This window comes from Cynocephalus volans, chromosome 11, assembly GCF_027409185.1.
Source record: "Cynocephalus volans isolate mCynVol1 chromosome 11, mCynVol1.pri, whole genome shotgun sequence".
Taxonomy (NCBI): Eukaryota; Metazoa; Chordata; class Mammalia; order Dermoptera; family Cynocephalidae; genus Cynocephalus; species Cynocephalus volans.
The window spans coordinates 80,925,111-80,947,612 of NC_084470.1; the positions used below are offsets into that span (position 1 = coordinate 80,925,111).

The window sequence follows — 22,502 nt, forward strand, 5'->3', positions numbered from 1 at the left end:
AGTACATGGGAACGCTCTGGACTCTTTGTGCAAGCTCTTCTGTAAGTCTAAAATGACCTCAGAATAACAACTTTAAAACACATACACATGTACACACAGGTTCCTGTGGACCACAGGAGACCTAATAATTTAGAATCCAGAGGTAGAGCCTGGGAATCTGCATTTTAAACAAACCTCTTAGGTGAGTGTCATTATGCACTGAAGATTAAGAACAACTGCTCTAACCCTGACCACGTCCGTCACTTGCATCGTGGACATGCACTGTTACTGCTCCGTGTTAGGTGACCATCAGCAGGGGTGGAGAAGAAGGAGCATGAGCTTTGGTGTCAAAGAGCCCTGGCTTCATCCAGATGCTGCCATTTACTGGTTGTGACCTTAAGTAAGTTCTTGAGGCTCATCTGTTAAATGAGGGTAAAATACCACCCTAGCAGAGTTGTTGAGGCACTAGCAGCGACATGTGCGAGATGCCTGAAATGGTGCTTAACGCGTAACAGGTGCTAAATAAATGAAAGATTATTATTGCTTTATGTTTGTAAGTTGCTTTATTGACAGAAGTATCAACTGATTGAATATTCAGTATAGCTGTGTAACTTTGGGCAAGTTAGCCTCTCTGAGTCTCAGTTTCCTCATCTATGAGATGGGGATAATGACACTACTACCTTATTAGGTTATGAGGATTAATAGTATGGGAAAGCTGGATGACCAGTACTTTGCACATAATACATACTATATAAGTGGTTACAATTAGTACAGTTATTTAGTAAGAATAGTATCTTATCTAACTAATTATTTTATGGGATTATTGCTTATATTGAAGTACTGGGCTATGTCCTCTTTTAACTACAGTTTGCATCTTTCAGATTTTCACCTGTGTTTACTAGACGATCTCTCAGAAGTTACCCAGACATCAGTAGAAATGTTCATTATTATCTGGCTTTCTGCCTTTCCTCAATAATTATTGTCTCTGTAACATCCTGCTTCCAGATAGGTCCAGTATGCATTTCTTGAAAAGGAGCATGCCAGGATGGTGGAGGAAAAGAGAACTTAACTTTATGTGTCGAAATGTAAATTTCCTTTGCTTTCTGATTATGGTTTAGGGACTTAGGAGTTTTATTTCCACAGGGGAAGGTTCATATAGCCCTAGAAGCCCTATTCCATCCAGTTTATCTTTCTGCAGATTGAGAAGGGGCAGAGGACACCAGACATTTTTCCCCAGAATTTCCTATTCAGGAGAAAGCTCTCTGTTAGAGAGAAAAGGAGACAGGTTAGAAGAGGTGACACTGTCTGTACACCTCTCTTGGCAAAGGTGGTCTCTCTGCTTGACAAGACATTTACGTAGATACATGTGTGCTACAGGAATGATTGATGCATCAAAACAGGATAAGAAGAAAAAAAAGGACAGGAACCTCAGGGACCTTTTGTAATTATGGAAACTAAATATTATCTTGGAATAACTCCAAAAATATATTTGTATAAAGCAAACTTTATTTTAATTGATAAAATTTAATATGTATCTGTATTTCTTTTTTCCTATTTTTATTGTGGTAAAATGTACATAACATAAAACGTTCCATCTTAGCTGTTTTTAAGTGTACACTTCTGTGGCATTAAGTATGTTCACATTGCTGTGCCACTGCCAGCACCATCCATCTCCAGAGCTTTTCGTCTTTCCAAACTGAAACAAGGGCTGTATTTCTTGTGTCTTTCCACTGGGAGCATCATTTCTTTAGTCATAATCTGATTTAGCATATTTTAAGACTGTGACTTTCTGATTCTGTATAGATTAATGGTTGCTATTTTAGTTATATTCGTCTCTTTGTTTTTCATATATGTAGGAGATGTCTTCACTTGGCAATAAGGGAGTGTTTCTTTTTTTCTTCTGAAACCTTCTCCTTTCCTTTTCTGTTTCTACCTCCTGCTTTAATTCTCTCTACATATATATTTTTTTCTTTCTCCTGATTAGCATTAGCATCGTTTTTCAGTGGTTGCCTCTCTGGAATTCAGTTCTGCTGGAATCTAAATGTCTCCTTTATCTTTGCTTTTGTTCTGTCCTTTTCTTCCTCCAGCTCTCTCTATTCCTTTAGCTTTTAGGGTATTTTATTTTGTTTTTGTTGTTATTATTTTTGGCTGGCTGGTACGGACCTTGGTGTTATAACGTTGTTCTAACCAACTGAGCAACTGGCCGGCCCCTCAGGGTGTTTTAGAAATGCTAGAGAGATAAGGAAATGGAATGATGTTCTTAGAGACGTAGCTGTCCAGTAAACAGAGGCCCAGAGGGTGACTGCCATCCACATCAGCAAAAGAAGGATATTAGGTATGGTAGGTGCTCTATGGTTTTCCCTTCAGGAACTTTAGTCTTCTACACTTAAGTTATTCACAGACCTTCTCATCTCTCAGAACCCTTCCTTCTCTTCTGAGATCAGCCTTGAGGCACATTTATTATTTATTTATATATTTATCAAATCATAATTGATTATACATATTTTGGGGGTTCAATTTTGACGTATGTTGATCAAATCACTATTACTAGTATATATATTGTTACAAATTGTACCTATTCTTTATGCCCCTTGTCCAATCTCTCCCTATCCCCCTCTTCCTCCCCCCCCCCACCATTTATAACCCTAGATTTCTTCTCTCCTTCTGAAAGAGTAATGGTTACTCTGTTGATTTGTTGCCTAGATGATCTGTCCAATGCTGACAGGTGTGTTCAGGTCCCCGATATTATCGTAGTGCAGATGCTTCTTCTGTCACTCTGAAATGGGCTTTGTGGAGAGAGACATCTTCTTTTCTTTGGTCTCTGCTGGTGACTCTCCTTGTGTCAATGCACTCCAGTGGCTGGTAGACCATCTGCATGGTGGTTATGATGTCTAGCCACTTTCACAGCAGCTGTGGCTACTGTGGTGGCTGTGATGGGCCATGCACATGGAAGTGATGTTTTCAGCATGCTCCTTGGCCCTGGTGGTGTGCCTGGTTATGGGGGGGTCTGGTCTTGAGCTCCATACCTTGGGCCCCTGGGCAGGCCCTGAGGCACTGATGGTGTGCCTGTTTGTGGGTGGGGGGGTCTGGCCCGGGCCTGGCTCCATGCCTTAGGTCTCCTGGAGGGTGCCGAGGCACTAGTGATGTGCCTGGTTGTGAGCAGGGGTTCCTGTGCCTGGCTCCATGTCTCAGGTCCCCTGGTGGGCCCTGAGGTTCTGGTGGTGTGCCTGGGACAGAACTAATTTTTTGTCCTTTGCTGACTTCTAAAATAGGGGAACTTCCTGTGGGAACCAGTACTTGAGCTCTGTGGTTGAGCTAAATTGCCGCTTTGTTGCTGATTCCCTAGGGAAGGCTTTTTGTGCAGCTCAGGGTTTAATGGTTGACCTTATAGGTACTTCTGTCTCTCCAGAGACCTGGTGCACCTGGGTTGTGTAGAAACTCTGATCTGGGTCTGAGTGTTTTCATCAAACGGCACCCCATGCAATTCTGTATTCCTGACCAGTCTCCTCTGAGTCATCCTGTGCTGACTGGGTGGCAGATCGGCTGTCCTTGCTGTGTCCCAGTGTTCTCCTGGTGGGCCTGTCTCCCCCACCGCCTGTGCTCCAAACACTTCTCATGGAACAGGCCATGCTCTGGTTCCTAGTGATGACTCACTGGCCTCTGAGTGGCTCCTTTTTTTCAGTTGTTGTGGCTCCTCACTCCTATGTGGGTCCATGGGAGCCCTATTAGTGGCTTTGCTGCCCTGGGGACTACCAGGGCCCTCTTCTCCCCTGCTGCCTCCAAGTAACTTCATCTGAATGGATGGCACAGCTGCGGCTTCTGCCTGCTCCTGCTCCATGCACTCAGCAGCTCCAGCCTTAAAGCGGCCACAGCCTGAAACACTCTAAGCAGCTTTTTCTTTCTTTCATTGTGGCTTCTCCTGCCTTCATGTACTCCATAGGTCTCTCCTCCTCTTCCCTAGAGCTCTAGTGTCCCTAGCTTGACTGTTGTTGCTTTTTTATAGTTGTAAATTTGTTGATCTGTGGCAGAGAGTGATGCTAGGGACCGTCTATTCTGTCATCTTGACTGGAAGGCCCGATGAGGCACATTTAAAATGACATGGTCTGAGACAGTTCAACAGTTGAATTCCTTAGTTTGTGTTACGATGATTTGTGTGCATAGTGTTGTGCCAAGCAAATGGAATTTAGAAATTAACTAGACATGGAAGGTCCCTACCCTTGTGGAGCTTCTATTCTAATTGGGGGAGGCAAGCAATAAGTGAGAAAATAATTTAGCAAAAAGCCACCAATTGTGAAGGGTGACAGAAGGAAGGAAGTCAGGTGGTGTGATGAGGAGGATGTGAGGGAAAGAAGAGGTGCTCTCCAGGAAAGCCATTCTGAGAAGGGGTGAGTCAGACCTGGGTGTTTGAGAATAATACGTGAACAGCTTGGCCTCCATTTGGAAAGCCTTTGGTATTATTTCACTAACAGGTCTGGGATGGATGTTGCTTATCATAAGCTCCGGGAGCTCCATTGAGCTTTATCTCCAGACCCAAGGAAAGGGGAGGTTGGGGGAGAAATGTGAAAATTAGTAGTGATTCCCAAGTCCTATCTGTTGTTGTAAATGAATTTGCATTAAGTTCACATTTCTCTCCCCTTTCTTTGTGCCTGGAGAGAAAGCTTAATGGAGCTCATGTGGTTATAATAAACAGAGAACCGGTGAGAATATAGAAGACCTTGGCAACTATCAACCAAGTGACCTAATCAATAGCTATGGAATTTATGGAATACTCCATTCACCAATTGCAGAATAAACATTTATTTCAAATATATGGGGAACATTCACCGAGATAGACCACACGCTGCATCATAAAATAAGTCTCAATCAATTTGAAAGGATTGAAATTATGCAGAGGATGCTCCCTGACTAAAAGTGTATTAAATTAGAAATGGATAACAAAAAGATATCTGGAAAATCCCAAATAATTGGAAAATAAGACACTTGTAAATAACCAGTGGGTCAAAGAAGAAATTATGCTGGAAACTAAAAATCCCTCTGGCTACTATGTGAGGAATGGCTTGGAGCAGGGCGGGTGTAGACACAGAGGGAACAGGAAACAGAACCTTACAGGATGCAAGGAGAATCATCATGGTGCCTTGGACTCAGGGTGAGTTAGTAGAGAGGGAGAGAAACACAGATTCAGATATTTTGGAGGTAGAGCTCATAGGACTTGCTGGGGATTGGATGTGGGTGGGAAAGGAAGCAAGGATGACCTTGAGGTTTATGGGTCCAGTCATTGGACATCTCCCTGTTGCACTGGAGATCAGGTCTAAGTGTGTCAGCATAGCTCCTGATCAGGCTTCTGTCTGCTTTGACAGCCTAAATCTCTCACAATCCTCACTCTCCCGCTGTGTATTCCAGCCCCTTTAAGCAACTTGCAGCTCTGCACTGTGCCATACTCTCTTCTCACATCCCATTCCATTTACCTTCAACACTCTTTGCCCTGCTCTTCATTTACTTATCTCTTAGCTTGGATGCCACTTTTTCTGAGAAGCCTTCCTTGCCTTCAGTCCAGACTGGTTTAGGGGCCCTGCTGTGTGCTTCTGTGCTGCCCCTGTCGTTACCTGCATCTCGCTTTGCCTCTTCTCTGTCTCTCCCTTAAAGCTCCTCTTAAAGCTGAGGGAATATATCCTTTCACTACTGTTACTACTAATATAGCCAGTTACTGGTTACCTGGACTGTGAGTCAAGGAACCTAGCCCTCATGAGTGTGGGATGATAATATCAGACAGCATTTATTGAGTTCATGCTGTAAGTATGCCAGGGGCTCACACACATGATCTCATTTAATCTTCCCAGAAGCACTACAAAATAGGTTATCAATCCCATTTACAAGAGGAGGAAACTGAGGCTTAGAAGACTTAAGCAGTTTGCCCAAGATTACACAGTTAGTGGTGGAAACAGAATTTGAAGACTGACAGTCAGATTTTAAACCCAAAGCTTTTAACCATCAAGTTGTAGCAGTATTAGACCAGGATTGGAACAAAATGGACTTGAACCTCCGACAGTCATGCTGCCTGTGGCTGGGCTTCAGTCCACACTTGGCACAGATTGCCGAACACAGTTCACAGGAGGAGGACGACCAGGTTGGGGCAGTGGATGGGTGGGATCAAGAAGGCCCATTACGTTACAGCCGGCAGCATTGGGTACAAATAGCTATTGTGTGCTGCCTTACACCCCCTTCTCTAAGAAAACAAAGCCCTCATTTCTAGTGCTAATTTCCATAAAGGATTTAGAATGGCTAATTTTATATCCTTTTGGTAAATATTCCTCTTCCCATTATAACGTGGCCAACAGTGATCTTCTTCAAATTAATACCAGCAATAATTGCTGCAGAATTAGCCTCCAGAGATGCAATGTTATAGAAAGAGTCAATTTTTTTTGTCTGTTTTTCAGATAAAGAGTAAAATGGCTTTATGTACTTGTTTTCGGTCAAGGTAATAAGTGGATTATGATATTAGAAAGGTTCAAAAACTTCATTTCTTCTCTGCTTGACTCTGACTACATAAAAGGCTTATTGTGGTCGAAACATGCTTTGAAGTACTGTGGGCACTGATGTGAATGGTAACTAATTACCCTTGACATTTTAAAGGGAAAACACACAGACTTCTTACAAAACTGCTGTTTATTGAGTACTTTCTGTGTACCAGCCACTGTACTGAGTACCTTGTGTGTTTTATTTCACTGCATCATTGTGACAACCAGGGGAGTGGTAGGTTGGGGTCTTGCTTTCCACATTTTACAAATGGGTGGCTGAGCCCTAGAAAGACTTAGCCACTCATCCACAGTCACAGGGCTAGTGCCTCATGCTGCCAGGACTGGAACTCAGGGATACCAGACTGAGAATTCTTACATACTGTCTTCTCTCATGTCTCTGAAATGTACCATTTGGGCTATTTTTTGTGTTGTTTCTTTTGAAATATAATTTACATACCAAAAAATGCATGCCAAAACTGTATATGCTTAGTTTAATAAGCTCACACCCATGTAACCACCATTGTGGTCCAGGACTTAACGATTTTTCATCTTTTTCTTTTTATTTTAATCTTTCTTTTTTTTTTTTTTTTTTTTTGGTGGCTGGCCAGAATGTGATTTTTCATCTTAACAATGATGCAAAACCATTCTGTTTTTTATTTTCAGTACAGTTTTCAATAAATTACACAAGATACTTAACATTTGATTATAAAGTAGTCTTCACTTTAGATAATTTTGCCCAACTGTAGGCTAATGTAAGTGTTCTGAGCATATTTGATGTTTGAGAGGTTAGGTATCAAATGCATTTTCGACTTACAGTACAGGGGTACTTCAAAAAGTTCATAGAAAAATAGAATTAAAAAATAATACAAATCTTTCTATGGACTTTTTGAAAGACCCTCATATTTTCAACTTATAATAGATTTATCAAGATGTAACCCCATCATAAGTCAAGGAGAACCTGTATATGATGCTTCTTTTTGCTTTGGGGAGGGAAAATGAGGGGGCAGGAGGGAGCCAGGTTTCAACAGCTGTAAACTCTAATACTTGTATGGGCCAAACAGGCAGCACAGGAATGATACAGATCAGGTGCAATCTCGGCTCATGGAAGTTCCATCATTTCTCTGTTGCTTAGGTTTAAATCCTTGGAGCTGCCCTTGACTTTTCTCTTCCTCTCATTCCACATGCAGTCTGTCAGGAAACCCTGTTGGCTCTATCTTCAGTCTATATTTAGGATTTGACCGCTTCTCACTCCCTGTGTTGTGACCACCTGGGCCCAGCTACCACTATATCTCACTTGAACCTTACAAATCGCATCCTCACTGGCCTCCCTGCTTCTCTTGTGCTCCCCAGCAATCTGTTTTCAATGCAGCTTGTAGAGGGACCCTTGATCTAAGTCAGATCATGCCACTCCTCAGTTAGAAGCCCTCCACTGGCTTCCATCTCAGAGTAAAAGCCAAAGTTCTTACAAAGCCAAAGTTCTTACAAGGGCGTACAAAGCCTTAAGAGACCAGCCCACCCTTCCCTCTCTGTCCTTCCTGTTGCTCACCATGGTCCAACCACACAAGCCCGTTGCTGTTCTGAGAGTGCCAGACACATTCCTGTCTATTCATACCTGCTCACCTCCTCCCACATGAGCCCTTCCCCAAACACCCTATGCAAAATTGCAAACTCCTCCATACCTGGGTCTCCTGGTCCCTTTATCTTTTACCTGATTGTGTAGTATATAGTCAATGGATTTACCTGGTTTGTTATCTCACTCCCTCCTAAGAGCAGATTTTTGTCTGTCTTGGACAATGCTAGTTACACCTGGCACCTGATAGACCCTCCATAATTGTTTATGGTATGAATGAACTGAGAATACAGTGGGGCCTGTCACCAAGCACCAGCAGATTTTTCCCTTGTAAGATGCAGGCTGTTCTCACCTGAGCTGTAGATTTTTCAAAAAAAGACAGAAACTTGGATATTTTGGGGAAATCTACAGCTTAAAAAAAAGTTGGCAACTAATTCAAATTTTTTAAATAGTCCATGTATGCCAAAAAGTGAAAATAAAAAACAAACTATGTGTGGGCTGAATTTGACCCCCAGGCCCTTAGTTTGCAATTTCTAGTTTAAGTTACACTGGCTTTGCCACCTTAACTGAAAACTTACAAGTTTTCCAAAAGCACCACCTACTGCCACAGTGCTAGATCCCAGGCCAACATACAAGAGCAAGACTGGCAGGAAATTGTTAACTAAAATGAGTTGTTAGACTAGTTCCCTCTGAGGTATGCCTCCTAGAATTTGATCATTGGCTGTGCTGGTGAAGATGATGGGTAAGAGACACTCTCTTACATTGCTGGTGGAAGCCTAAGTTGGTCCACTTCTAGGAAGTGAGTTTGACATTATCTATGAAATTTAGAAATGTATGTATTCTTTGACTCAGTAATTATATTTTCAGGAATTTATCCTACAGATACACTCATGTGCTTGAAATGAATTAAGATGAGGTGGTTTTTCAATGTGACATTATTTGTAATAACAAAAGCTTGAGAACAGCCTAAATGGTCTACAGTAGGTGGCTAGATTATATGGTTAAATCCACACAGGGAATACAGTCATCCCTTGGTACCCATGGGAGATTGGTTCCAGGACCAATCATATGTTGATGTTCCAAGTCCCTGATATAAAATGGCATAGTATTTTTATATAACAACCTATGCACATCCTCCTGTATAATTTAAATCATCTGAAGGTTACTTATGATACCCAATACAATGTAAATGCTATGTAAATAATTGTTTTACTGTATTTTTAATTTGTGTTATTTTTTATTGTTTATTTTTTTCCCAAATACTTTCTATCTGCAGTTGGTTGAACCCTCAGATGTGGAACCTACAGATATGGAGGGCTGGCTATACTATACAGGCATAAAAATAATAAATAAAATTTCTATGTACTGATACGGGAAGATCTCCCACATCAAAAAACAAGCATATCAAAAAACAAGCAGGCTGGTGACATTGTGTATTCTGTGCTATCATTTGTAGCATAAAAGAGGGAATTGTATATGCATAAAATATCTCAGGCACAAAACAGAGCAATCCAATACCAATGGTTACTCTAAGGAGAGGACCTGGTGACTGAGGGACAAGGAGGAATAACTTGTCAATGAATTTACTTTAACATATTTTTATTTTTGAGCTATGTAAATATTTGCTAAGTTCAAAAGAAAAGGAAATGCCATATTATGTGCTTAGAAAGTTTTCTAGAAAGAAACCCATTGTAGTGTTGTTTACAATAGTAAAAAAGTGGGAACAATCTGCATGTCAAATAATAGCATATTGTTTAAATAAACATTTTACCCTATTTAAGATTGTTCTGATGAGATCTCAGGTGCCAGGCACAGTACATGTTCCTTTCTGAAAGAGGGAAGGCAAAATATATTATTTTAAAAGAGCTTTGTTCCTTTCAATTTTCTTTAGCTTCTCTGAGATAGATTTGTAAATTTTGAAAATATTAAAGAGTAAAAGAGTCCAAAAATAAAGTTTTCATTTAAAAAAAAAAAGAGAGATTATTCTGATTTTATACATTTCTGATACAAACTGTTTGCCTTTCTCTCTCCTGACTAAAGGTTATTGCCTGTAGAGTAGCTTCATGAGGGAATGCCTCTATCCTTCAGATCTCTTAAGTTTTCCTTTTCTGGGCCTTCTTCAACTTTTTTTTGTTTTGTTTTCCTTTGATATAAGTATTAATATTATATTCTTTTATTTAGGTCTTGCTAGATAATCAGCCATAAAGTGAGATTTATACTATTTTACATGGGTTGAATTAGCTTTCTCTTCCTCTCTGATTCTTTAACTCTAAATTAGCTTTTTGTAAGAACACCATACAATCCTTAAACATGTTCTAGAAAGTAACTTCATCTTGTTATATAACCTCATTTGCCAAAATCCAGCATTCATCATTAGCGTTATTTGACACATGAACTTGAACAGAACACTTTTCTATGCTTAAATTTTCCTTCCCAGCAAAATAAGATTAGCAGGGTGTTGAGCCCTTGGGATGATCTTGGGCATGCAAGACATTATAATTATATTTACATATGATACATAATTTTTTACCATAACATGTACTTATTAATACTTTTACAGAGAGTTTGTCCTTCTTCCACATTACTCTGAAGTTGTGATTTTCAAAAAAAAATATGAGACTAGTGCTAATCTGTGACAAAGTTTCAGGGCAAAATAAGGATAGTGTGGTGATTTTTTTTAAAAAAGATTTGTGTATTCCATTTACAGAATTCATCCTAATTCTGAAATTAGAATCTTCGGATTGTTAAAATGAATGTCAAGGTAATCTTTTATGAAATGGTAGATAATCATTATTTCTAATTTCATTATATTGGTTTATAAAATTCATTCCTCTAGTAGATGAGGAAGGAAAGATAAATCCTGTGGCTAATCATGTAGGCTTTGAAATCATTCAAGTCTGAAATCCCTGAGATACTTGTATCATATAGTACACATCAGTTTTAAATATTGGGGATCCCAGTGGAGTATTGTCTTAGTCTGGTTGTGCTGCCATAACAAAATACCATAGACTAGGTGGCTTAAACAACAGGCATTTATTTCTCACAGTCCTGGAGCCTGGAAATCCAAGATCAGAATGCCAGCATGGGTTCTGGTGAGGACTCTTTTCCTAATTTGCAAATGGCCACCTTCTCTACCTTCTTGCTATGTCCTCACATGGCAGAGAGTGAGAAAGAGAGAGAGCACTCTGGTATCTCTTCTTTTTTTTTTTTTTAACTGAATCATGGTTTATTGTATATATCTGTGGGGTACAGCACTGAATATCAGTACCTGTGTACAATATGTGATGCTCAAATCAGGATAATTAATATATTCAACATTATACAATGTAATTGATTTTCATGGCCCTTTACCAATTTCTCCCTTAACCCCCTTCCTTCCCACTTTCCCACCTCTGCGAACCTCAGTTCTATTCTCTCCTTTTGAAAGTTCAACAAATTATTGTAATTGTTGTATCTTTCTTTCTTTTTTATTTATTTGTGTTTTTATTAGCTCCCATTTATGAGTGAGGATGTGATGGTATTTCTCTTTCGGTGCCTGGCTTTAACATAATTTTCTCTAAGTTCATCCATGTTGCTGTGGGTGACAGTATTTCATTCTTTTTTATGGTAGAGTAATTTTCCATTGTGTATATATACAATATTTTTCTTATCCAGTCATCCAATGATGGACATTTAGGCTGGTTCCAACTCTTGGCTATTGTAAATAGAGCTGCAATAAGCATGGGAGTGCAGGTATCCCTTCAACATGATGATTTCCATTCCTTTGGGCATATACCCAGCAGTGGGATTGTTGAATCTTATAGCAATTCTATCTGCAGTTGTTTGAAGAAACTGCATACCATTTTCCATAATGGCTGCACCAATTTACAGTCCCCCCAACAGTGTAGCAGAGTTCCCCTTTCTCCACATCCTCACCAGCATTTGTTATTCTCTATCTTTTTGATAATAGCCAGTCTAATTGGGCTGAGACGATATCTCAATGTGATTTTGATAAGGGCACTAATCCTATTTTGAGGGTCTCATCCTCATGACCTCAACTAAACCTAATTACCTTCCAAATGCCCCATCTCCAGACACCATCACATTGGGGGTTAGGACTTCGATATATGAATGTTCAGTCCATAGTGAGTGTTATTATGATGGTAGGATGATAGTAGGCCAGGGATCTAGGAAGATTCAAATCCTTCCTTGGTTAAGCAAAGCAGGGCAGATAACACTATTACTAATTAAGGCTTTGAAGTCTCAAACCCCAGGGCAAAGTTCTGGTAAGCTAAGCAGTTACATTTACCTAAGGTGCTGGCTTGAATGATCTATAACAGAGATAAGCAAACCACAGCCTGCAAGCTGCGAATGGCTTTTACATTTGAAATGGCTGGAAAAAATCAAGAGAAGAATATTTTGTGACATCTGAAAATTATATGAAATTCAAATTTCAGTGTCCCTAAATAAAGTTTTACTGGAACACAGCCACTCTCTCATTTGTTTACATGTTGTCAGTGGCTGCTTTTGTGCTACAACGACAGAATTGAGTAGTTGCAACAGAGCCTAAAATATTTACTATCTGGCCCTTTAGAGGGAAAAGTTTGCCAGTCCCTGATATACAAACAAAGCTGGCTTTGCCTGTTCCCAAATCCAAATCTTAGCTAAAAACATCATTTCAAAAGATGGAGAGCCATACTCAAAAACACTAGAAGAACTGTATCCAGAGACAGAGTATTTACCTGCAAAGCTTGGCATGAGCTGGTTTAGAGATTGTCCACATCAAGTTTTCTAATGCCCAGGGTTGGCCGGTTACTCAGTTGGTTAGAGCACAACCCTAAGACAAACACCAAGGTCATGGGTTCAGATCCGCATCCCAGCCAGCTGCCAAAAAACAAAACAAGTTTTCTAATGACTAACCTGGCTATTCAAAGGAAAGACTGAGAAAGACAGGCAGATGGCCTTATTGGAGAATGGAAGAAGAAGAGAGAGCCACAGTCATTTGCTGATGTTTTCATCTTTTGTCGACCCTGATCAGATACAGTTTAGGGTCCTGGCATTGGGCCAATCTAGATGAAGATTTATCTACTTCTTGATTGACACTTATCCCTGCAGTCAAAGGAGAAGAGCAGAAAGAGAATTAAGAGTTGCACCGCTTCTGGAATTCAACATTAACCAATGAGAATTGGTGGCATTATTTACATTTCAGGCCACTGCCTTTGTTTCTGACCTGTTTTTGTTTTGTCTCCTGTCACTTACTCACAAAGGTGATTTTAAAGGATGTGGACTCACTTCTCTACGTGGACACTGATGTTCTCTTTCTGAGACCTGTTGATGACATCTGGAAGCTTCTGAGACAATTTAATTCCACCCAGCTTGCAGCCATGGCCCCGGAGCATGAAATCCCGAAGATTGGCTGGTACAGCCGCTTTGCACGGCACCCTTTCTATGGCTCTGCAGGAGTTAATTCAGGAGTCATGTTAATGAATTTAACTCGCATAAGAAGTGCCCAGTTCAAGGTAACAAAGTGCTTTGGCATTGCTTATTTACAGTTTGGCAGTTAGACTTTTCAACAGTGACATTCCTGGGGTGTCAATGTGCTGATTTTAGAAATAGGTGGCCTGGAGGTGAGGATGGAAGGGGCCAGAGAAAAGTATTTGGAAAGTTATGGAGTATTTATTTGTTCAGGAAAAGCCCAGAAGGCTATGGAATTTAAAGCTTCATCCAGAGTTACCATTCTGGAATATTATGTTGCATTTCTGAATTTCATGTTTGAACTCTGTGCATATCCAAGTCTTCAAAGACCATGCACAATTTCTTGGAATTACCCCATGAATGTATTTACATAAGTACACAGGTATTTGTACAAGGGTGTTCATGGGCTCATCTTTTATCCTAGCAAAGAACTGGAAAGAAACTAAATGAACATCAGTATAGAACTGTTCCAAAAAAATCCTCCTACTGAAAAGAATGTGTTAATCTTTCGGTGATATAATAAGAACTCTAAGAAATATGGAGTTAAAAATATATAAATACAGCACATCATGACTGAAGAGTGTGATCACTTTTATGCCTTAGAAATTTCCAGAAGAGACCATTCATTGTTAATCATGGATGCTTCTGGGAAAAGTGGGAATGGGATTTGGAGGAGAATGGAGGAAGAATGTTTTTACTTTTTTATTTTATACCTTTGTGGGCTGTTTGAATACTTAGTCTATGAATGTGTTGCTTTTATTCGAAAAATAAATATTTACTTTAAAACAAGGAAAGGTGTTTTTCCTTAAGATACTTTAATTCTGCTATCCGTATTTTGTTCCTTCACTTCACAGATAAGAAATAAGCCTAAGAAAGATTCAATTTCAGGCATGATTTTCTGAGCAGAGATTAGAGGCCCAACTACCAGTTCCTGATCCATCTAGTATCCATGTGTCCATCTGGCAAAACGACAGTCTTCGGCCCTAATTTTGCTTCATCCTATACCCTGAGGATAGCAGGACCCCTCCTCTATTTGCTACATTCCTCTGAAGGAAAGAAAACCAGTCCCTCTGCATTACTTCTCAGTGGACAAGACAAGAAGTATTTGCTTTGCCTCAGCTGTTCTGATGGTTTTCTCTTTTCCAGAACAGCATGATTCCAACAGGCTTGGCTTGGGAGGACATGTTGTACCCTCTGTACCAGAAGTACAAGAATGCCATCACGTGGGGAGACCAGGATTTATTAAATATTATTTTTTATTTCAATCCAGGTAGGTTCTCTCAAGAATGCCATTTGTATGGGAGGACGCCCACCTCGCCCCACACAGCACATTCCAGTCTATTGACTGGGCTGAATTGTGCACAGAGAGCCTGTGTTCCCCTACAAAGTTTACCCTTTCATGGGCCCCCCTGGGCATCTGATGGAGGCGGGTCCTTGTGCTACTGACACAAAAGGCTAAATGTTGGAACCTCCGTCACTGGATCCATTTTTAGAGAACAGCTTTTAGATTTTGCCACCTCATTCTTCTAAGTATAGTCAAAATTGATGTGAGGAAAAGAAAAGAAAAAAAACTTGATGTGAGGCACAAAAATAATGAAAATATTATAATCCAGGCACGAGACCCTCTATGGTCAGAGCAAGTGCTAGATTGAAGGGAATCAGTTCTCTAACTTGTGCAGGGTTAAAAGAGTCTAGAATAAAGACTCAGATTCCCAAAACTCTTTTTCTTTTCATCCGGGGCCAAAAAAAAAAAAAAATTGTATTGTTAAGTCAATGATTTGGTGGGGTGGGGGAGGGAGGGAGATGAACATTTCTGTTCAATGCTTCTGTATTAACACCTGACGCTAATAACATTTTCTTCTTTTGTTTTGTTTTGCTTTGTTTTGTTTTCTTCTTTGCTAAATTCTTATTTAATGTCATTAAAATCAAAACCATGTTTTTTCCTTGAGAAAGATCTTTGGAGAAAACAAGCAATCCCTGCCTCATCCTTTTCAGGCCTTTCCTTTGTCTTTAAAAATCCTGAAGTAAAGACACTGTTTATAAAGACTTCAGAACTGTAATTGCATGTCACCCTTGAAGCACCTACTATGTACTTTTTTTAAAAAAAACAAAATTCTGTAATAAAACCTAATTTCAGGAGCACTTCTCTGACTTTGTTAGATGGTGTTTCCTGGGTCAATCCTCACATTTGGTTCCTAGTAAACTTTATAAAATTTAAAAAAAACAAAAGCAAACAAAAACCTACTTTCATATGTATGTGGATCAAAAAGGATCAAATCCTGGGAAAGAAAAAAAGCAGATTGATAGGAGTTTCTGGGAAAAGACTCCCAATACTGATTCAGTAGACAACGTCCAGGCTGTTCACTTGTGGCATGTTTTAATCAATTTCCTCTGACAGCAACAGGGAATTTAGTCTGCATCTCCTCCTTTTTCTTAAGCAGATTTCATCTTTTTTTTCTAGGTATAGATGTATTGGTTAGGACTCTTGGCTGCAAATAAAAGAATCCTGGAGTTAGTCTAAGCACAAAAGATACTTTTAAATTTTAATTTAATTTAATTTAATTTAGTGTGTGTGTGTGTGTGTGTGTGTGTGTGTGTGTGTGTGTGTGTGTGTGTGTGTGTGGCGCCAGTATGGGGAAAAGGATACTTTTTTAATAAGCAGACAGGTATCTCTTAGAAACCAAGGTAGGAAGGCAGGCAGGCTCAGCCCAGGACCTGCAGCAGGAGAGGGAAAGTGATGAGGAACCTAGGTGAGATTTACTTTCTCTCATTGAAGCAATTTATTTCTGTCTTTGGAGATTGTCATTCTCTGCCCCTCAGGCCTCAAAGCAAAGTACCAAGGTTTCATGCTACAGGTCCAGCCACAAAGAAAGACTAACTTCGTCCCAATTCCAAATTCCCAGGGGAGAAATCAGATGGTTCCAGCGTGGATCAGCTAGGCTGGGGGCATGGAGCTGAGGAATAATGGCTGACATTTATTGTTTACTAAGTGGCACATGCTATTCTAAGCATTATTTTATTTAATCCTAACAACAACCCTGAGAATATAATCCCCATTTTACAGATGAAGATACCAAGGGAAACATAGCTAAATAATTTTGCTGCATAACTAGTGAGTATCAGATCAGGGTTACAAGCTCAGGCCACTCCAACTCCAGCCCAAATGGGGCAGAGAAGAACTCAGAGGGAGAGGATCCTAAAGTGTTGGGCAGATACCTCAAAAAGTATCTTTCTGCTACATTATTTCTTTCCTTTAAATACTGCATTTTCCTCTCTGTTGTGTGGCTAAAACTGTGTGACATAAGCTTTTCTGTCCATTTTCCCCAACTGCAGAATTCAAAAGATTCACACAGTTGCCTCCCCAGAAATCCTCTTAGCCTGGTGCAGATTATTTGAGGATGTGGTCAGGGAGTTAATAATGCTCGAAGGCAGTCCTTGAAGGCAGTCGTAAGCAACTTTGCAGTTAGACACAAGCCCCTTGTCTTTAAGTGGGGCTGAAACCAGCTGAGTTTGATCGCTTCCGCACTCCAGTCTTAGATCCATTGAATAAATATTATAAAATGATTATAAAGTTGCTCTATATCCTGGTTCTGAGCAGTATCAAGTATATAACCAAATTTTCTGGTTTCAGGTCAGTGAGTGTTAGGTTAATTCCTGGAGTGTTCTTTTGCTCTTTTCTTTCTTTCTTTCTTTCTTTCTTTTTTTTTTTTTTGGCGTCAGGGGGTCTGAACCCTTGACTTTGGTGTTGTAACACTACGCTCTTACTAACTGAGCAACCGGCACACCTCCCTGAGTGTTCCTTGTGCAGCCTGCATTTGACCTTCCTCTTTCCTACTTTAACCTGACACTTTAGCAAACATGAGCTCTTTGAATTGAAATCCGGCAATATCCATCATGTTGTAAGGTTTCTCTTCATTTATATTGATTGTGAGCACTTTCTATCAGCTGGAACAAACTATATTTGAAAAAGAGATTTGTCACCTTTTCCCTGAAGAGAGGAAGACAATTTGGCCTCGACCCAGGAGAGCAACACGTTTATTGTTATGGTTCTGTGGGTTGCCATGGTGAGGCATGCCCATAAAATCTGGAGCACATGTCTGGAATATTATTAGTATTATAGTCTCCTGTAGCCAGTAATACTGCTTCTTAAAATGTGTTTAAAAGTCATTAGCTAAAAAATGTGTTAAAAGTCTTGCTATAATTAGATAGTAAATGCCTGTGGGTGTGTAATTACAGTGCTGGGTAACAGACTGGCTCAAGAGGAGACAGATGAGGCCCAGTGGGGCGTGCAGGTAGTTCATTGCGCAGGACACTTCCTGGCAGGTGAGCCAGGGTGGTGGAAAGTGGAGCTCACATCTTTGCAGGTGAGTTCGAGTTAAGAGCAGAGTTCTACAGAAGGGGTAAGTCTGTCAAGAGCCGCAAGAGAACTCTATGTAGAAGGATGTGTTTGGATGAGTGGCTTAGGTTTCCGAGTACAAAACTCCACTCAGGCCAGTGAAGTGAGGCCAGGAGTTGTGAGAGTCTGGGGCAGTCCCATGGTCACATGGATCATTTCAAGCCAGGCTTCATGAAAACTGGCTGTGGGAGAATGCTGAGGACCAAAGCAACTTCTTCATCCCTCAGGGGCCTTCTGCCTGTCATCTTTGCATCTCCATGGGCCTAGTTCCATTTTGTCTCTCAGAAGGCTTTCTCTGTTTGACCTTGGCCCAGCCTGATTGCCAATGCCAAGTCCATACAACCGTACAAGTCCACAACCAATGATGATGGATTTCTAGGTTTCCTAATTCAAATTCTTGAGGAAAAAAAAAGGGGGGGACTGGACCAGTTCAGCTATGAATCAATTCTTTTTGGATTGGGGAACCACCCTTTATCCGGTCATTAGGGGACAAAGGGGCAAGATCATGTGGGATTTTCCTCTCTCATACATGACCACATAGCTCCCCTCCTTGTTCAGGGGCAATTTCTAGAAAAGTGGGCCGTGGGGAGGGAAGAAAATGAGACCAGCCATGTGCAGATGATGAGACAGAGCATTTGGCCAGAGTAGAAGCAGTCAAGTTGTGCCTAAGTGGAGAGAGAAGAGCTGAAGTGCCTGTGGAATATACACTGATTGTGAGTGGAGTGTGTGATCCCAGGGAGTCAGGAGGAGTTCACGGGGCCATGGGGAGCAGGACTCATAGTCACATGGGACAGGTCTCTTCAGTGGCCCCGTGAGACCCTTATCCTCATCCTGCCCAGGATCACTGCAGCTCTGCCCTTGAGTGTGCAATCACACTGTGTACTCACCACCCCAAAAGCACCTAGCAACAGGCAATTAGGAGTGTTGTGTTGTGGGGCTGACAGGCCCACATGTTTGGTATTAGGCCTGTCCTAGGAAACTGGTAACAAATCACTGTTTGGGGAGTCTGGGAAGCTCATGAGCCTGACATAAAGCCAAAAAGAAAAGAATGGAAATTGTAGGGTCCGTGCGAGAAAGGTTGTGTCTACTTTATGTCTTTCACAGTGCAAGGCTTAATGCCTTTATTGGAGCTCATCTTCAGAAGTGTTGTCTGGTTGAATGAATGGAACTAAGAGAATGTAGGGAAGGGACAAAGTAAATGGAAGAGAAAGAAATCACAGCAAGGAAAATGCAAGAAAAGGGAAATGGGGACAGAAAGAAGAGGAAGACAGCAAGATTAAAGCAGAAGATACATATGGTAGGGGAAAGTATAAGGTTCATTTCATTCATTCCTTTATTCATTCAGCAGATATTTTTTGAGCACCTACTATGTGCCAGCCACAGGGCTAGGTGCTAGGGATATGGCATCAGATGAGATAGACAGTTTCTATTTTTACAAAACTCACCTTTCATTTGGAAAAGGTAGATTCCCAAAGAATAGTAACTAGTTGTTCAAAATTACAAATTGTGATAAATACTGTGAAGGAAACAAATTAGGGGTTGAGAAAGAAACTATCAAGGCTGGAGGGAGAGAAGAGTTTCCTTAGATTGTGTATCAGAAAAGTCTTCAGGGGGTGGGGGAACAGTCCGACTGGCTGGTTAGCCCAGATGGTTAGAGTGTGGAGTTATAACACCAACGTTGAGAGTTCAGATCCCCTTATCAGCTAGCCACAAAAAAAAAAAAAAAAAGTCTTCTCCTTGGAAGAATTAGTTGCCCTTTTCTGGAACAAGGTGCGTTCTGGAAGAAGGAAGAAGGGAATACTGGGAAAGCTGACTTCCAGGATGGGATATTAACAAAAAAGAAAAAAAACCAAAAAACTATTAATAATGCAACCAAACAGCCTCCATTCTGTTGATACACAGCAGCAAGCAAATAGCCTATTATTCCATGAAGTTAAAATAAACAGGCATAAGATATCCCATAATCTTAGAGACCCAAAAGTATGAAATAATCAGAAATGTAAGGAACAATCAATTGACACAGTACTTTGCAAGTAGCTAGGAGGCTCTGAAAATAAATGTAGACTCTAAAGTTACCACTAAGGGATTTCAGACTCATAGATAACCAGTTAATGAGTTTCTTTATCTATATAAAATTGACAGAAAAATAGCACAGACCAAGGGTGTGAAGATAAGTTGGTTTGGAAAATATATTTAAAATAAATTGCAATGGTTTGAGATTTGGAAGATTTGGAATTTTAAAATCATTCACTGTATTATTTTCTCAGCAGTGGGAAAAACCACCTGAACATTTCATTGTGCTATCTTTTTTAAACATCAGATTTTGACAACATTGATAATCATGCTTAAAATAGATCTATTTCAGAACAGGTTATTGATTACTGGCCAAATAACCATCATTAGTCCATTCTACATACTCATTAGCTGATCCGCATAGGTTTTCTGTCTTCAGCCCATCCCATGATCCAGTTTACCCCCTCTCCTCCTCCTCCCATTAATGAAATGGAGATTTCAAAGTGTAACCCTTGTGAAATTTATCTGTGAATAAAAAGACTTATCTTTTACTGCCCACTTTGGATTTCCTTTTCTTTGGTAACAGTGCCCCAGTTTCTTTAAGGGAATTACTCTTCCCCCATTGCATGCAGTCTTAGATCCCTGCCCTCCCATGACTTCCGCTACGTTAAGTCTGGGAACCCAAGAGTGGAAAGTGGCCAAGGTTGTTTTATCACAGAAACAATGTTGAAAAACTGACATTAATTGGTACCCACCCCCCAGATCCCAGGAGCTGCCTCCACCTCTTGCCCCAAATCAGCTTTACCTCTCATTTTATGAGCTACCCCATCTCCTTTCAAAAGAAAACACTCTTTTTTTGCATCACAAACTAGAACCAATATTTGGTTACTTGCAACCTGATATGGATTTCTATTAACTATCTTTTGCTAGAGTAATATATTTATATGACAACTTTTCCCCTATTGTCTTGACTCAGTGAAACTAAGATCTTGTCTTTTCTTAAACACACTCTGATTTCCAAACCTTTTACCATGATCAGGTTATTTTCTCCTCCTTGGATGCTCTTCCAGGCCTCTTTCTTTTTCTTTGTTTTTTTTTTTTTTTGGTGGCTGGATGGCATGGAGATCTGAATCCTTGACCTTGGTGTTATAACACCATGCTCTAACCAACCAAGCTAACTGGCCAGGCCTGGTCTCTGTTTCTGACTGTCAAAATTCCATCTTTATCGGGCTGGCTGGTTAGCTCAGTTAGTAAAAGCATGGTGTTGTAACACCAAGGTCAAGGGTTCGGACCCCAGTAGTAGCCAGCCACCAAAAAAAATTTCCATCCTTACTAACAGTCTGAGTTTGAATGAAAGTTTACTGAGCTATCCTCTCATCTCACCTGCCAGAAATGAAGTTTCGTTTCTAGAAACCCTGATAAAACATGTTCATTCTGACAATACTATGCACAATCTTCCTTACAAGAGTTTAAATTCCCTGAGGGCAGAAGCAGCATTTTATTCTCCAGTGACACCAATGCCTTGCAAAAATGTGGTGAGCGAATACTTGTTTCAATGATATGCTCAATATATTTTACATTTCTTGTTTTGGAAAGTTCTGAAGAGGGATTGTAAAGATGTGAATCAAATTCTGTCTGGGCCAATTTTATATTTAATGTCTGACAGCTGGGTTTCTTAGCTGATCTTTAGGGGATCATTAAATCCCTGAACTTGTAAGCAAATGTTCTTTATATGTCTTCGTATATACCCAATTTCATTTTTCCAGAGTCAGGATGCTATGGGTTAAATATGTCCCCCAAAAGTTCATGTATTGGAAATTTTATCTTCATTGTAACAATGTTAAGAGGGTGGGAAATCTAATTATTGTATTTGAAAGGTGGGTCCTTTAAGAGGTGATTAGATTGTGAGGACTGTGCCCCTGTGAATGGACTGATCCATTCATGGAGTAATGGGTGTGGTTCCAATGGCTTTATTAGGAGAGCAAGTGAGAACGTTAGCTCTCTTTTGCTCGGCCATTCTTGCCATGTGACACACTGGTCACCATGGGACCCTGTAGAGAGTTCCCACCAGAAGAAGACCCTTACCAGATGTGCCCCCTGGACTATAGACTTCCCAGCTTCCAAAACTGTAAGAAATAAATTTCATTTTTTCATGAATGACCCAGTTTCAGGTTATAAGCAACAGAGATGGACTAATACAGAGAGTCTAAAGCTTTCATGAGATTCTTGAAGAGATATGTGGCCCATAAAGGGCTAAGAATAAATATATAAAAGAATAAATAAATAAAAGGCCACCTACATGTCTAAAAGCAATTGGAATAAAACATGTATCACAGGTGTACTGTGTGTCGGAAACTATGCTAGATTGATTCAGTTTATGTTGTTTTGAACTTCCAGCAACATAATGTAATAGTTCTTGTTATAACAATAACTATGGTAATAGTAGTTATTATAGCTTACATTTACTGTGTACTTTCTATGTGCTGGGCACTGTTCCAAGCATGTATATAGAGGAACTCAGTACTCCTCCAAATCTTACTGGACAGGTTATATTTACGATTCTCCCCCATTTTAC

At 40.2% G+C, this 22,502-nt stretch overlaps 1 protein-coding gene across 1 annotated transcript in view; it reads left to right on the top strand.

Annotated features, from left to right (window-relative positions):
- Positions 1 to 22,502, top strand: part of GXYLT2 (glucoside xylosyltransferase 2) — an 85,387-nt gene that overhangs the window by 54,641 nt on the left and 8,244 nt on the right. The window contains exons 4-5 of the mRNA XM_063115311.1: positions 13,311 to 13,562; positions 14,665 to 14,788. Coding sequence (XP_062971381.1) covers positions 13,311 to 13,562; positions 14,665 to 14,788 — 376 coding nt within the window. The remainder of the gene's footprint in view (positions 1 to 13,310; positions 13,563 to 14,664; positions 14,789 to 22,502) is intronic.